At 44.5% G+C, this 15358-nt stretch overlaps 1 protein-coding gene across 5 annotated transcripts in view; it reads left to right on the top strand.

Moving 5' to 3' along the window:
* Positions 1-10345, top strand: part of LOC115472924 (inter-alpha-trypsin inhibitor heavy chain H3-like) — a 111076-nt gene extending 100731 nt beyond the window's left edge. For all 5 annotated transcript variants that reach the window (XM_030207446.1, XM_030207449.1, XM_030207447.1 and 2 more), the window contains exons 19-22: positions 309-513; positions 2245-2405; positions 8278-8389; positions 9815-10345. In XM_030207446.1, coding sequence (XP_030063306.1) covers positions 309-513; positions 2245-2405; positions 8278-8389; positions 9815-9950 — 614 coding nt within the window. In that variant the 3' untranslated portion in view covers positions 9951-10345. The remainder of the gene's footprint in view (positions 1-308; positions 514-2244; positions 2406-8277; positions 8390-9814) is intronic.
* Positions 10346-15358: the final 5013 nt, after the last annotated feature.

A 15358-nucleotide genomic window follows, 5' to 3' on the forward strand; every position in this document is an offset into this window, starting at 1 on the left:
AAAGGCACGCAGGGGGAACCTGCACAGAGAGGAGAGTTAGAACCCCAGTCACCCTACTGGGCATTCTGGATGGGCCATTTCAATCTTTATATGCCATCATCTACAGTTCATAGTGCAACATCATAACTTACGAGTTAATGACATATTGATTTATGAGAAATAACAATGGCAAGCCTTTACTCAGCAGAACATTTACCACAGTAGCAAATTGTTACACATCACACACACATGTTACTATTTACATGGGGGCTTGGTAAAGCAGCTAGAAATGATTCTTGTTTAGTTACAGCTTCCTTATGGTTCTTTAGGAATCACAGTGAACGCAGAGCTCATCAATACAACCTATGCCTGCACGTCAAACACATCACACAACACATACATTGGTAAACTGGGACTCGTCAGCACAAAGCAGGACTTGAAGATAGAGGTCACCACTCAGTCTATCAAAGTCCTTAAAGGGCAGGAAAAGATGATTTTCCACTGGAAAGAAACAAGGAACCTGACGAAGCAAGGGTAAGGAATATACAAGTAGAACAGACACAAGTTCTTTATGTAACCTGTATAATTAAAAGTGCAAGGTGCTAAAAGACTGAAATTCTCTTAGTACTAAAATCAAACATATAAATGGCAAGTGACCGACTCACCTGCAAACGCGCAGTAGAGACTTCCCTCTCTGTCCCGCCCTCGCGTCAAGACGTGATGACGTCAGAGGGTGGAAAAGAGAGGGAAACGGAGCCGGACTGACGGACGCTGCCGCTGGAGCCTGGAAACGAACATCGCACGCACCACCCTCCCCCCATCCCCGCCGCTCCCGCCCCCCTCCGTATCGGGCCCCCTGCACTGACCTGACAGCGCCTCTCACCTCCGTGTGAGAGCACTGCAGGCAGCAGCAGAGCGATCTGCTGCTGCCTGCAGCGCTTTCACACGGAGGTGAGAGGTGCAGGGGGCCTGGCACGGAGGGGGGAGGGAGCGCCAGCGAGGAGGGTAGCTGGACATGGGGGGAGGGCGGGGGGAGAGGGCATGGTTGCTGGACATGGGGTGAGAGCAGGGCAGAGAGGAGGGTTGCTGGACATGGGGGGAGGGCAGGGTTGGTGGACGGGGGGGGGAGGCCAAGGTAAAGAGGAGGATTGCTGGATATGGGGGGGTGAGGATCGGTGGACGGGGTGAGGCCAGGGGAGAAAGGAGGGCTGTTGGACATGGGGGGGAGGGCAGGGGAGAGAGGATGGTTTGCAAAACACAAATCTCGCCCGTACAACCCAGGATGTAAACACAGCTTGGGATAGATTTTAGGTAACAAATAGTATTAAAAAAAAAAAAGAAGAAGAAGATGATACCTTTTTTAGACTAACAGTATATTTTCTGACTAGCTTTCAAAAGCAGTGCCTTCTTCAGGTCTGAAATGAGCAAAATATAACAATTTCAGAAAATATAAGTGAAACATAAAAGCATTCCAATGACAGAGATCATGTTATCTTCTTTTTTTAATTTTGATTTTGTTTATATTTATTATCTTTAAAGTGGACTAACATGGCAACCACATTAGGGTAAATTTTAATAAGACGTTAGTAGCCTTATAGAGAGAATTGTCCTAAATCAGCCATATCTGGGTGAATAGATTCTTAGCCTTCCTAAAGTAAGCATGTACTTTCTGCCTGCATAGAAAAGAGGTGCTCTAAGGGGAGGAGGCAGGATTTCACTGTCTCAGAAAACATATCTATTTACCTTTTATTGAGTTGTATTCACTGTAAAAACAAACTTAAAAGAGCCTTAGATGTTACATGAGAATGAAAGTCACCATACAAGTGTTTAGATAATTTAAATATTGATCCTTACTCAGTTGCCTGTTATTGCTTGTTGTTTTTCCACCTGTTTTTTTATCATCCACTGTTCTATTTCTGTGATAATAAACCCATTAGTTTATTAGTTCTGATGTCTTGAACTGACTAAAAATCCTGGTGATTTGTGTTTTGGGTCTGTAAGTGCTTTCTAGGAACTGTGGGACCCCTGGGAGTGTGGCCCCAGTGTCCTAGACGTCACTAGGGAATAACTTGAGAGTGGGAGAATCACCTAGAGGCAAACGGGACCCAGTTTGTAGGAGGAGGGTGTCAGTTTAGAGCACGCGCACAGGTGCAGGCAGGCCTGAGCAGTGCTGAGGACAGACCCTCCAGGTGGCTGCAGGGTTAGCCCCAGGTGGGTGCTAGGAGTTCCGTGACAATAACATTTGAAGTTTTTTTTCTCTGTTAGTTTCAGCTTAGCCATTATAAAAGGAACAAGATTAATAGTTTCCATGGGCAATGATGTTTCATTTCTGATTGTACTACACCGTGCCAGGAAACATAGAGATTACTTGGGAATATACACACTGGATAGTCACCAACTTTCCGAAAAGACTCATGGCTTATTAGGTAAGAACAAAATCTATTGTAGTTACAGACATCAATTTTGAAAGTAATCTAGATTCTGGGCATTTTCAAGTAGTAGTTCAGTCTATGGCAGTACTTCTCAACCCTTGTTCCTTTTTCTACTGGCTTCAATCAGACACTTGAACATATGAGGCCGCAGCTCTTGTGAGAATGCAGAATTTGAATGTTCAAACATCAAACTAAAGCTAGTAGAGGAGGCACAAAGGTAAGATGTAGAGGGAAAAGATGAAGGGAGGGTAAGGTTACCATATTTCTGGTGGGTAAATCTGGGATACTTCTCTGTAGTAAGCAGGTTATTTTGCTGAGGCAATAGATGGTTAAGTGACTCACCCAAGCATCAGTAGGATTTTGAACACTGACTTCCCTGGTTCTCAGCACACTGACACAATCATTAGGCTACTCCTTCACTTCATTAGTCTGATGCCTAGCCACACCCCTAAGTATCACTTCCAGGGTACACCTGTGTCTATGGTCTTTTCCCTACATTGACTACTGTTTTACTCAATGTGGAAACTCAAACGGGTGAAACAATTCTTCCCAAGGGAAACATTTTGCAACCTGGTATAATCAATGGTACTAAGTCACATAGAGGGGCATAATCGAACGAAAACGTCTATCTCCATGGGCGTTTATCTCCGAGAACGGGTCCATGAAGGGGGGGACCGAACCGTATTTTCGCAAAAAAATAGACGTCCATGTTTTATTCGACAATGTGTGAGCTGGGCGTTTTTGTTTTTCAGCGACAATGGAAAATGAAAGCGCCCAGCTCAAAAACGAATAAATCCAAGGCATTTGTTCATGGGAGGGGCCAGGATTCATAGTGCACTGGTCCCCCTCACATGCCAGGACACCAACCGGGCACCCTAGGGGGCACTTTTACAAAAACACAAAAAAAAGGTAAAAGAGCTCCCAGGTGCATAGCACCCTTCCCTTGTGTGTTGAGCCCCCCAAATCCCCCTCAAAACCCACTGCCCACAAGTCTACACCATTACTATAGCCCTAAGGGGTGAAGGGGGGCACCTACATGTGGGTACAGTGGGTTTGGGGGGGTTGGACGACTAAGCATTAAGCAGCACAATTGTAACAGGTAGGGGGGGGATGGGCCTGGGTCCACCTGCCTGAAGTCCACTGCACACCCTAACAACTGATCCAGGGACCTGCATACTGCTGCCAGGGAGGTGGGTATGACATTTGACGGTGAAAATAAAAAGTTGTGAAATATCATTTTTTGTGGTGGGAGGGGGTTAGTGACCACTGGGGGAGTCAGGGGAGGTCATCCCCGATTCCTTCCGGTGGTCATCTGGTCATTTAGGGCACTTTTTGGGGCCTTATTCATGAAAAAACAGGGTCCAGGAAAAGTGCCCTAAATTCTAGCTACAAACGCATACTTTTGTTCCATTATTGGCGAAAGGCGCCCATCTCTCTTCAGCCGATAACCACGCCCCAGGTCCGCCTTCGCCACACCTCTGACACGCCCCCATCAACTTTGTCCGCATCCGCGACGGAGTGCAGTTGAAAACGTCCAAAATCGGCTTTGGCTTATACCGATTTATTCGTTTTTGTGAGATAAACGTCTATCTCCCGATTTGGGTCGCAATATAGGCGTTTTTCTCTTTCGATTATAAGCTGGATAGACTACTGCAATGGAATCTATGCGGGATGTAAAGAACAAACATTAAAGAAACGTCAGACTGCTCGGAACACGGCAGCCAGACTTTATCTTCGGAAAAAGCCGATTTGATAGCGCAAAACCCCTCCACAAAAAATTACATTGGCTCTCAATCAAAGAACGTATTACTTTCAAAATCTGAAAAATGGTTCACAAAATTATCTACGGTGAAGCCCCGGGATACATGTCAGACCTGATTGACCTACCAACTAGAAATACTTCAAAATCATCACGAACATACCTAAACCTGCACTACCCAAGCTGCAAAGGACTCAAGTACAAATCAACTTAGGCATCCAGATTTTCCTACATAAGCACACAACTGTGGAACGCACTCCCAAAAGCCGTGAAAACCATGCACGACCACCTACACTTCCGGAGAACACTAAAAACGTACTTGTTCAAAAAGGCATACCCTACCAACCCAACATAAATGCCTGACCGCTGCAACACAACAAAACCAAAATAAGGTATGGACACAACTCTTCCATGTATGACGTCCTTATGTGGCTGTACCACATGAACTTTATCTTATCTCTACATCACTCTGTATTTGTCTACACCGGAGTCTGCAATCGCATCTCCGGCACTATGTAAGCCACATTGAGCCTGCAAATAGGTGGGAAAATGTGGGATACAAATGTAACAAATAAATAAATAAATAAATAATATTGTTTACTTGGATGTTCTTGACAAACATTTTAAAAGATACAGATAATTCAGAATGAGCTGTTAAATTAATTTTGAGAGGTGCTTGGCGTGAGCATGCCTCCCTGTTTTTGGTTAAGTGCTTCACTGGCTTCTTTGTAATTACTGACCCTAGTGTTTAAACCATTATATGAGCTGGGACCTGGTACCTACATGATCCTGTGAGGTTATATCATTCTACCAGGACTTTTAGATCATCCCAGGAAATTAGATTGACAATTCCCTCAAAAACATTCTGTCACTTGGGAAGGACTACCACCAGGACTTTATTACAGAGATGCTCAGAATTATGGAGCTCTCTGTCTTTGAATATTAAAAATATTCCGAATACACAAGATTGCAATGGCAGTGAAAACTTGGTTATCCCAAAAGTTTGGGGGAGAAACTTTAAGTCTAATTACATCTATTTAAATGGGAAAAGGAAATGGGACTTGATATACTGCCTTTCTGAGGTTTTTGCAACTACATTCAAAGTGGTTTACATACATATATACAGGTATTTATTTTGTACCTGGGGCAATGGAGGGTTAAGTGACTTGCCCAGAGTCACAAGGAGCTGCAGTGGGAATCAAACCCAGTTCCGCAGGATCAAAGTCTGCTGCACTAACCACTAGGCTACTCCTCCACTTCTAAATGGGTATGTTTAGGGGGCCTTTTACCAAACTGTGGTGCACCCTTATTTGGGTCATTCCCGTGTGCTAAGGCCATTTTTTTCCACATGGGTAAATGGCCACTTTTCAGTTTTTTTTAAATTAATGGCTACCCGCTAATTTCCCCATTCGCGTGTGGCCATTAGCATGTGAGTCCTTATCGCCGCCTATTTTGTATGTGGTAAGGGCTCACATGCTAGTCACGCATTAATTTGTTAGTGTGGCAATGTAGCTGTGCTAACTGATTAGCACAGAACACCCCCAGAACTGTCCGCAGCGCTAAAAAAATAAAATCAATTTTTTAGCACAGGGGAAAGTATGTGCCGATCACAATGAGTGTGCTCCATGATAAGGTCTTTTTTGCTGTTTCTGATGGATATGTTTCTAGTTTAATAATATTGCTTACTAGAGGACCTTTTACTAAAGCTTAGAGCGTGTTAACAAACAGCACATTCTAAATGCTATGGTGCTCATCACTGTTCTCTCTAAGCTGAGTGGGAGTCCTCCAACTACTACTATTTGCAATATTGTGTTTTCAGTTGCTAGGGACAGGCAGGTTTCCTGGAGTCCTGCAGAGCTTGCCTGTGCCTCACTGAAAATGTGATAGGGAAACAGCACCACCCACTGGCAGGACTGTAGGTGGAAGACTCCGGCTCAGCTTAGAGGGAACTGCAGTGCTCACTTTCAAAAGAGAAAAACATCTCAAAAGTGACACAAAGCAGCAGATGGACATTTTTCTCCCCCCAAAATCCAAGTCACAATTTTTGAAACTGCCCAGAACACAGCTGCTAGGCTCATTTATGGTAAATCGAGGTTTGAAAGTTCAAGACCACTGCGTGAGTAACTGCATTGACTCCCTGTCAAGGACCGCATAACATTTAAAATTTGCGCACTGGTGCATAAAATTCTCTATGGAGAGGCCCCAGCGTATATGGACACCCTTGTCAGCTTACCACCTCGTAACTCTCACAGATCAGCTCGCTTGTACCTAAATCTGCATTACCCAATCTACAGAGGCCTTAAGTATAAAACCACCTACGCTTCCACCTTTTCCTACATTAGCGCACAACTGTGGAATGGTCTACCTAAATTTGTGAAAATCACCCCTGATCATCCAACCTTTAAAAAATACCTTGACCTTCTTATTCGGGAAAGCTTACGCTCCTGACCCGCTCCGCACCGCTGTCTATTGAATTCCATTTCTCTTTCCACATTTCCCCACCTCTGTTATTACTTACTAGCCTCTTTCACTACAATGCCATTGACTGTTTGTTGTAGACTTGATGTATGCTTTCTGTAAATTCCTGTAAGCCACATTGGGCCTGCCCTTGGGTAGGAATATGTGGGATATAAACGCTATAAATAAATAAATCAAAAGGGGGCATGTTGGAAGCATGATTTGGGCGGGACTTGGGTAAGTTTAAAATCTGGACATTTTTCAGCAATAATGGAACAGAAAAAAGGGCCAGAGGCAATAAGAAGTACATTTTTATTTAGACCTGTTTCAGTCACAAAAGGTGCCATAACTGACCACCTGACCACTGGTTGGACTAAGGCATGACCTCCCTTAATCCCCCAGTAGTCACTGAACCCCTTCCAAAGATGTGACAGTGACAGTAGATACCAAACTCTATGACAGCTCCAGATATTGTAACCATTCCTAAGAAAGCAGCAAGCAAGTGGATGGAGTAGCCTAGTGGTCAGTGCAATGAATAACATGACCCGGGTTCAAGTCCCATTTTAACTCTTTAATTTCAGTACAAATATGTGAACTCTCCAGGAACATAGAAATACTTCCTGTATCTAAATATATAAGTGACCTGCAAGCCTGAGGGCTATTGTAGTGGTAGATCTTTAGGTACAGTAGTTTTTCTCTGTTCTTGAAGGGGTCTAGGTGGGATTGGTTCCTGTGTCCACTGCTTGACCACTAGGCTGCCCCTCTGCACTGCTAGGATGTCTGTGTGGCCAGCATACTAGGAATGCTGCCAGACAGACATCCCTATGGCTTGTCTTTCTATATTTTTCCCTTGGACATTTTATTTTTGAAAAAACTACTTATATATGGACGTTTTGAGCATGAAAACGTCTAGCTCAAAGCCATAACTGAACCAGAAATTTAGACATTTTTCTGGTTCGATTATGGCTTTGAGCCAGGGCCGTAGCCAGACACCCAATTTTGGGTGGGCCTGTGCCCAAGATGGGTGGGCAGAACTCCGCCCTGTTCCACAAGTGATTTGGTCTCTCCCTCTCTCGCCTGCATGCCATATGATCTCGCAAACATCCCCCTCCCCCGCATACCTTTTAAATAGCAGATTTTTACCGGCAGCAAACAGCAACTAATACACACTGCATGTTGGCCCCACAGCCTTCCCTCTGATGCAACTTCCTGTTTCTGCATAGGCGGGAATACATCACAGAGAAGGCTTTGGGGCCGGTGCGAGCAGTATGTATCAGTCTCTGCTCTCTGCAGGCGAAGATCTGTTATTTACAAGGTATACAGGAGGGACACTTGTTGGGAGTTTTCAGCTGGTGGGGCTCGGGGATCCCTGCCAGACACATCATAGGTGTGCTGTTACTGGGTGGGCCTAAGCCCAAAGTGGGTGGGCCTGGGCCCACCCTTGGCTATGCCACTGCTTTGAGCTAGATGTTTTCAGCATGTTTCAAAATGCCCTTCTCTGTATCTTATTTATACCTATGAGCTACATGGCACATGTTGGTACATGATAAGCTTCAGTAAAAGGGCCTCTTAATAACTGTTTCATTAATATTCCTGCCAAGTAATTTAAAAAAAGCAAGTTCAAATAATATAATTTATTCTTTATCCTAGGTCAGTTTTATCATGATACAGAGTTTGAAATCTTTGACATCCATCCTAGCTCAGATCCAAAGAAAACTTATGCAACGTTGGCAATAAAAGGCAACAAGATAAAAGTAACTGGGTAAGAGAATCTAATTTAAAAATGGTTTCAGCAGTGCGGTGGTGGCGTAGGGTAGGGAGGTGGCCTGGGGGGGGGGTAGGAGGGTTGAGGGAGCTGGGGGGGGGTGAACTGATAATATGTGGTAAGCCTATACACGAGTGTGCACTGTGTTGCCATACCTGGTGGGCCTAATATATGGTCGCTACACAATGGTATTGTCTCTGGCTAGCAATTGCCATTAACATAAACATGGCGGTAATAGGTAGAGGCAAGGTTATAAACTTCTTTGCTGAGGAGAGAATTTTGGTATATTCAAATGTTTTGGATGGGTTTGTTATCATTGAAGAGTGTTGAATGTTTATTTGTGATGGTCTCAAGGAAAAAGTAGGAATATATATACAAAGGGAGTTGGGGGGGTGTTGGGGATTAAAAGGGGGAAAATTTTAATGAAATCTGTAGCAATGCTGGATGATTATCTTGTACTGAAAGATTATCCATAAGTTGAAGTTTATGTTTGGCTGTATCGAACTGTTGGTTAATAAATAGATTTAAACATAAAAATGGTTTCAGGGTAAGGCACAGAACCATAATCCCTAATTATGCTAGAACCTCACTGAATTTAGGATATCAAACTGAGATAATAATTGCTATTATAAACGATAACATAAAAATCTAAACACAATTGCAGAAGTGGGGCATTCAGGCCTGGGAGGAATGGAAGATGGCTACTGCTGCAATGGCAAGCCCTGCTAGCCAACAGGTAGGGCTGAGGATGTGTGTCAGAGGATGTATCCCTCCAGGAGAACCACTTCTGCCTGGCATGCTGTCTAGGCAAGGAGATGCTACAGATACTGAAGAGGAGATAAAAATATACACCCTTCTCTTCTACCAACTCCCCCCAATAAAATCCTAGGTTTAATAAACATTTCCTGCCCATATATATATTTTTTTGTCACATTTGTACCCCGCGCTTTCCCACTCATGGCAGGCTCTATGCGGTGGGCAATGGAGGGTTAAGTGATTTGCCCAGAATCACAAGGACCTGCCTGTACCGGGAATTAAACTCAGTTCCTCAGGACCAAAGTCCACCACCCTAACCACTAGGCCACTCCTCCACTATATGTCTTTTTCTCTAGCTAATATTTATTACCTGTATGGAGTCAACACATGGTAGCTTACAGTATCATTCACTTGATCATGATGCTTCTGCCTGGTCACATGCTGGCAGGTGGTGATGGAAAATGGACCGAGATCTCCAGGTTTTGCTTGTTGTAATCACTGAATTACACTGTCACTGATAGAAGTCTGGTATAGCCAGAAAGGTGTAACCAGAGCATTGGATGTCTGGTTCTTCTTTGATGCATTTTGCATTAATTTTAACATGGCACATTGCAAAACAAAATGGTTTAAAAAATGTTCAAGGGCCTTCTTCTTTTCTTGTTGCAGGAAGTGGCAGAACAATTTTCGAACAAATTCACGGGATGGTGCGGCTACTTTCTGTTGGTTTGTTGGCAGCAATGGAAAGGGGCTGATTGATGCAAGAGACTATGCTGTTTCCAGCCTATTTGGCCATTTAGAGTGATGTCATGCAGGAGCTTCTTCTGAAAATAATCTTTGCATGTTATGTTATGCCACGATATGAAACCGAACAATATGGGGATAATTTTGTAAAGAAGATGCTGATATTTACATGGCACATAAACCACAAAAAATGTGAGCCAAAAGCAAAGAGCAGGGGGTAAACCAAATCTATTTCTAAACAGTAGGTTTATTGAAAAAAAAAAGGATGACACAATCCTGAGTTTCTGCGCCAATGGCGCCTGCCTCAGGCGTCAAACAAATTGTCTTAAACCATGCTGAGAAACAAAGTATCGCCAAGCTAGCAATATATTTGTTTCTCAGTGTGGTTTAGACAATTTGACACCTGAGGCAGGTCCTGTTGGTACGGAACGCAGGACTGCATCGAGCCCTTTTTTTTTTTTTTTTTTAATAAATCTACTGTTTGTAAACAGATTTGGTCTATCCTCTGTTCTTGACATTTACATGGCAAACACACTTGTAAAAGACCAGAACACCAGCATATACATGTGCATGAGTGTGTATACACATGTAAATGCTGGAAATCTGCTATGAGCTATTCTATAGTTATGCGTGTATCTTTGGTAGTGTATAGTTTGCAGTGGGCATTCACATGGGTGGAACCTGGATGGAGGCCACCCTTACATGTATAACTTCTAGAATGCCCCTTTCCTATGTCTACTTTCCTTTATAGAATAGGCTTCGGTTAGGCATTATTTAGCCATTTATATGTTTTACAGAATTTCCCTCCATTTGCAGTATAGCAGACAATAAAAAGAGACAAATACTTCAAACCAAGAAACGGCCCTTAGTTAATGCAATCTGCCTTCCTGCTTCCCTAGAACCAGTGGCGTAGCCAGACCTGACATTTTGGGTGGGCCCAGAGCTAATATGGGTGGGCACTATGTATATAGGTATGAGTAGCGTTTCTTAGAATACTCCTTAATAATGCCTTAGAGTGCACTTGATTAAGGATTTCTAATAAACAGTCTGCCCAACAGCTGTCCAGTATCAACATAAACCACATACATACTAAGAGCCTATGTAGCAAACCTTAACACCACCAATTCTGAACACACAAATACCATTAACAGTACCTTTAAAAAGGCAACAGTGAATATACACAACAGCAATACGGGTCCCATTGGAAAAGTCAGACTGATATAGATCCCCACACAAACCACATGCCAGAAGAATCTCTCACTTTGGTCACATGCAGAACATAGACCAATCTTCGTCAATTACAGAAAAAAAGGACCAAAAATTTGAAATTGTTCAGTAGCCCAGCATCTGCCCTGCCCTTCCCTACCACTTATCCCTCCCTGTAGCTTGACATCAGTCCTTCCCTTACTATCCCCCATTCCATCCATCACTGTAGCCCGGCATCAGCCCCACCCTTCCCTTCCCTACTCCCCTCATCCATCCCTATAGCCTGACATCAGCCTTACCCTTCCCTACCCCCCATCCATCCCCATAACCCTGCATCAGCCCTTCCCCACATCCATCCTAGTAATCAGCCCCACTCTACCCCTACTCCTCCCCTGTAGCCTAGTGTCAGCCCTATCCTACCCCCTACCCATCCCTCCATAGTCTGGCATCTCCCCCAACCTGAAGCACACCACTGCAGAGCCCACCCCCACCCAGAAACCTGCCCACATTAAATATAAAGCTTTTTTATGTTAACTTGGGAACAGAAGAGACCATCCCCACTGTAACACTAGGGGGCGCTGTGCTTATGACAACACAAAAGCCACCAGACACAATATGCGGTATATCGCTTTTATTGGTGATACATATGTGAACACATACACCAAGATACTTACAGCACCCGCAATTCAGTCAGCATCTGGGAAGACCACCAGGGAAGCACTAGCTCTTCCTCAGAGATTGCAGGGACATCACTGAACAAGGCGTCCCTTCGTTCAGGCAAGCTTCTAAAGCAAGGTCCGTGCTCCACCCTCTTTTATAGTGTGAAACAGAGGTGCCTTTCCCAGACTTGCACAAGCTGGCATCCCTTAAACAACCAGCCTGTTTCCCATAACAGAGAATAACTCTCCCAGACCTGCACAGGTTGAAGGTGCCTTTCCTATACGTGCTGGCATCCCTTAGCCTGTTTCCAATAACAGAGAATATCAACACATAATTACAGCCAAAACATTCCACTCATTCCATCCCCAGCTGACCTTCAATCCCATGTATTACACCCACCCAAAAACCCACCAACATAAAAAGATATGCAGATTTTTTTTTTTAATTTTAACCTGGGCACTGAGTGCACTCCCACCCAGAAACCCACCAATATTACATTTTATTGTTGGTGGCTTTATGGATGGGAATGGACTCTAAACTGCCTAGGGGAAAAAGGTATATTTTTGCAGCACAATTCCAGAAAAACAGAACATTGCTATACATTGCAAAATAAGACAGCAGATGTAAATTCTCAAATTGGACATATTCCAAACACTAAAATGAAAATAAAATGATTTTTTCTACCTTTGTTGTCTTGTGACTTTGTTTTTCTGATCATGTTGGTCCCAGTCTCTAATTCTGCTGCTTTCTATCTGCTCCCTTAACTCCACTTCCATTCTTCTCTCTCCCTACCCTCCATCCATGTGCATCTGCTTCCTCTGCCTTCCCTCTCCCTCCATCCATGCCCAGCATTTCTCCTCTTTTCCCTCCATCCATATCCAGCATTTCTTCCCTTCCCTCCCCTCCATGTCCAACAATTCTCCTCTCTCCACTGCTCTCCTCCATGTCCAACAATTTTCCTCTCTCCATTGCCCTCCCCTCCCATCCATGTCCAGCGATTCTTCTCTCTCCCCCTAGTCCAGCTGCATTTCCTTTTTGCCTCTCCTTCCCCTTCACCCTTATGGCCCAGCTCTCCCTATCCCCTCCACCCCATGATCCAACAATTCCCTCTCCCCTCTCTCCCTTCCCATCTACCCCAAATTGGGGTCCATCAAATCCCTGTCTCCAATTCCCACCCTTCTCCCTTATGATGCATTTACTTGTCCACCCTCCCTTCCCTTCCAACCCTATGGTCCAGCACTTATGGTCTGGTATCTTCCCTTCCCCCTTATAGCCCAGCAGCTCTGTGTTCCCTCGTTGCCCCTATGTTTCCTGTCCTCTCAAGCTATGGATCCAGCACAGCGCCTCTCCTCCTCCCAGTCTGATTTCTTTGCTGGTGCCAGCAGAAGTAACGGGAACAGGCTGTCTGGGCCAACCAGTCCTTTCTTCTGTAGCATCCCGCCTTTATGCAACTTCGTTTAAGTGCAGGAGGAAGTAGGAACGCTGCAGAGGGAAGGACCAGATCAGTGACGGACCAGACAGCCTGTTCCCGTTACCGCTGCCGGCACAGCGAAGAATCTGCTGGTTTAGTTCCGGCTCTCTTCTGAAAAAACTACTTTTTCTGCCCCCATGCTCTTTTGCCTTCTGTGAGTACCTCTACCATCACAGAGAAGTGAGACCTGTCCTGCTCTCCTCGGCGGCGTTTCTCTTTTCTAGCCTTCCTGCCGCCTTGTGCAGTGACCCCACCAATCAATGCTGGCATTCCCAGTGATGTTGCGGTGATGTCAAGCCAAAGGCAGGGAAGCCATGGAGGGGAAGGAAAGCACGAGCCGGCAGCGGGAACTCCCACGTGGCAGGTATTTTTTTTTTGGGGGGGGGGGGGGGAACACCGGACTTACACGGAGGCAAGGGATCAGATCCGGTGCTCGATCTGCCCCATTCCTATGCAGCTGAGCCAGGTCTCTAGTCGGCAGCGCAGGGCCCCTGAGAGAGTGAGGCCCTGTGCGGCTGCACCGGATTGGAGGAGCAGCTCAAATTGGGTGGGCCTGAGCTGAGATTGGGTGGGCTCAGGCCCACCCGTAGCTATGCCCCTGCCTAGAACTTGTGCTTTTTTGAATAATAAGAGAGAATACCTCTTTATTCCAGGCATAATGTAAAATGAAGGATTATGTCCATGAGTTGTTTCACTGTTAAATTATTTCTACACAACCACAAGTTTCCTTTGTATAATGTCAAGGGCATTTTAGTCCACATAAGTGGAGGAGTAGCCCTAGTGGTTAATGCAGTGGACTTTGATCCTGGGGAACTGAGTTCAATTCCCACTGCAGCTCCTTGTCACCCTGGGCAAGTCACTTAACCCTCCATTGCCCCTGGTACCTGAATATATATAAACTGCTTTGAATGTAGTTGCAAAAAACCTCAGAAAGGCAGTATATCGTCCCATTTCCCACATAGGTAGACCTCAGCAGATCACCTCACCTTTTCTGGCTCTCTTTTATGTTGGGATTCTTTATACCTTGAAAGCAATTTCCTTATATATTCAGACACCATCATCTTCATCAGCTCATCTTTGGAATGCACATATGTCCTTGTATTACTCCGGGTTATATCTGCTCAGTTTTCTACCTAAATTTATCATTTACTGGCTATTTGGAGAGTTAATTTTTATGTTTAAATCTTTTTTATTAATAGTAACAAAGCTTGTACAAATACACAAGGTATCCAACCAATACAAACTGATGGCGCTATAACTCAGATCGTCATACAAATTTTTCATTTTATCCCCCCTACTTCCCCTCTTCCCCTTGACCATCTCTCCTCTTAATTGTGTTATTCTTTTTATTATTGAATAAAGGAACATTGTAATACAAAAACGTAATGTGTGGCTTCTTAGTCCTTTAAACCATCTTTCACTTTCCCTCTGCCTCCCATCCCTCCCTTCTTCCTTACCCAAGTCCCAAATCCTCCCCCCCCCCCCTTTTCCCGAAAAAACTTCTGCGTCTAGCCATGTGTCCATTAAAAGTTCAATATTCTACTTCTAGCTTGGGAGGTCATTGTATCAAGGAATGGGCTCCAGATGTTCTGAAATTGTCGTCCTGCCTGGGCTTTAAAGTCTGTCACTGCCATCCTTTCCATTCGCATTAATGCGATCATGCGGGCTCTCCACTGAGAACTGGTGGGGTAATGTCTGGTAATCCACTCAGATAAAATCACCTGTTTAGCCACTATGATAGACTTGGTCACAAAGGCTGTTAATCCTGCTGGGATGGGATGGACTAATATCAAATGTCCCAATAGTAAGCCTGGATCATACTTCCATCCTGATAACCACATTCCGGAGACACATTGTATTATATCCTTCCAAAATTTGCGTATACCTCTGCAGGACCACAACATATGCCCCAAAGTAGCCCCCGGCTCTTGACACTTAGGGCACTCTCCCCAAGGAGAGAGTCCCATGTGAAACGCCCTTCGGGGGGATATATACAACCTTAACGCCACCTTGTATTGTGTCTCCCAATGCGATACCATCATTGTCTGTTTTCGCATTGCAAGTATATGTGATTTGAGCTGGGACAAGGTAAGGTTCATTGGTATATCTTGTTGCCACATGAGTAATAGCTT

This window comes from Microcaecilia unicolor, chromosome 6 (genome assembly GCF_901765095.1).
Source record: "Microcaecilia unicolor chromosome 6, aMicUni1.1, whole genome shotgun sequence".
Taxonomy (NCBI): domain Eukaryota; kingdom Metazoa; phylum Chordata; class Amphibia; order Gymnophiona; family Siphonopidae; genus Microcaecilia; species Microcaecilia unicolor.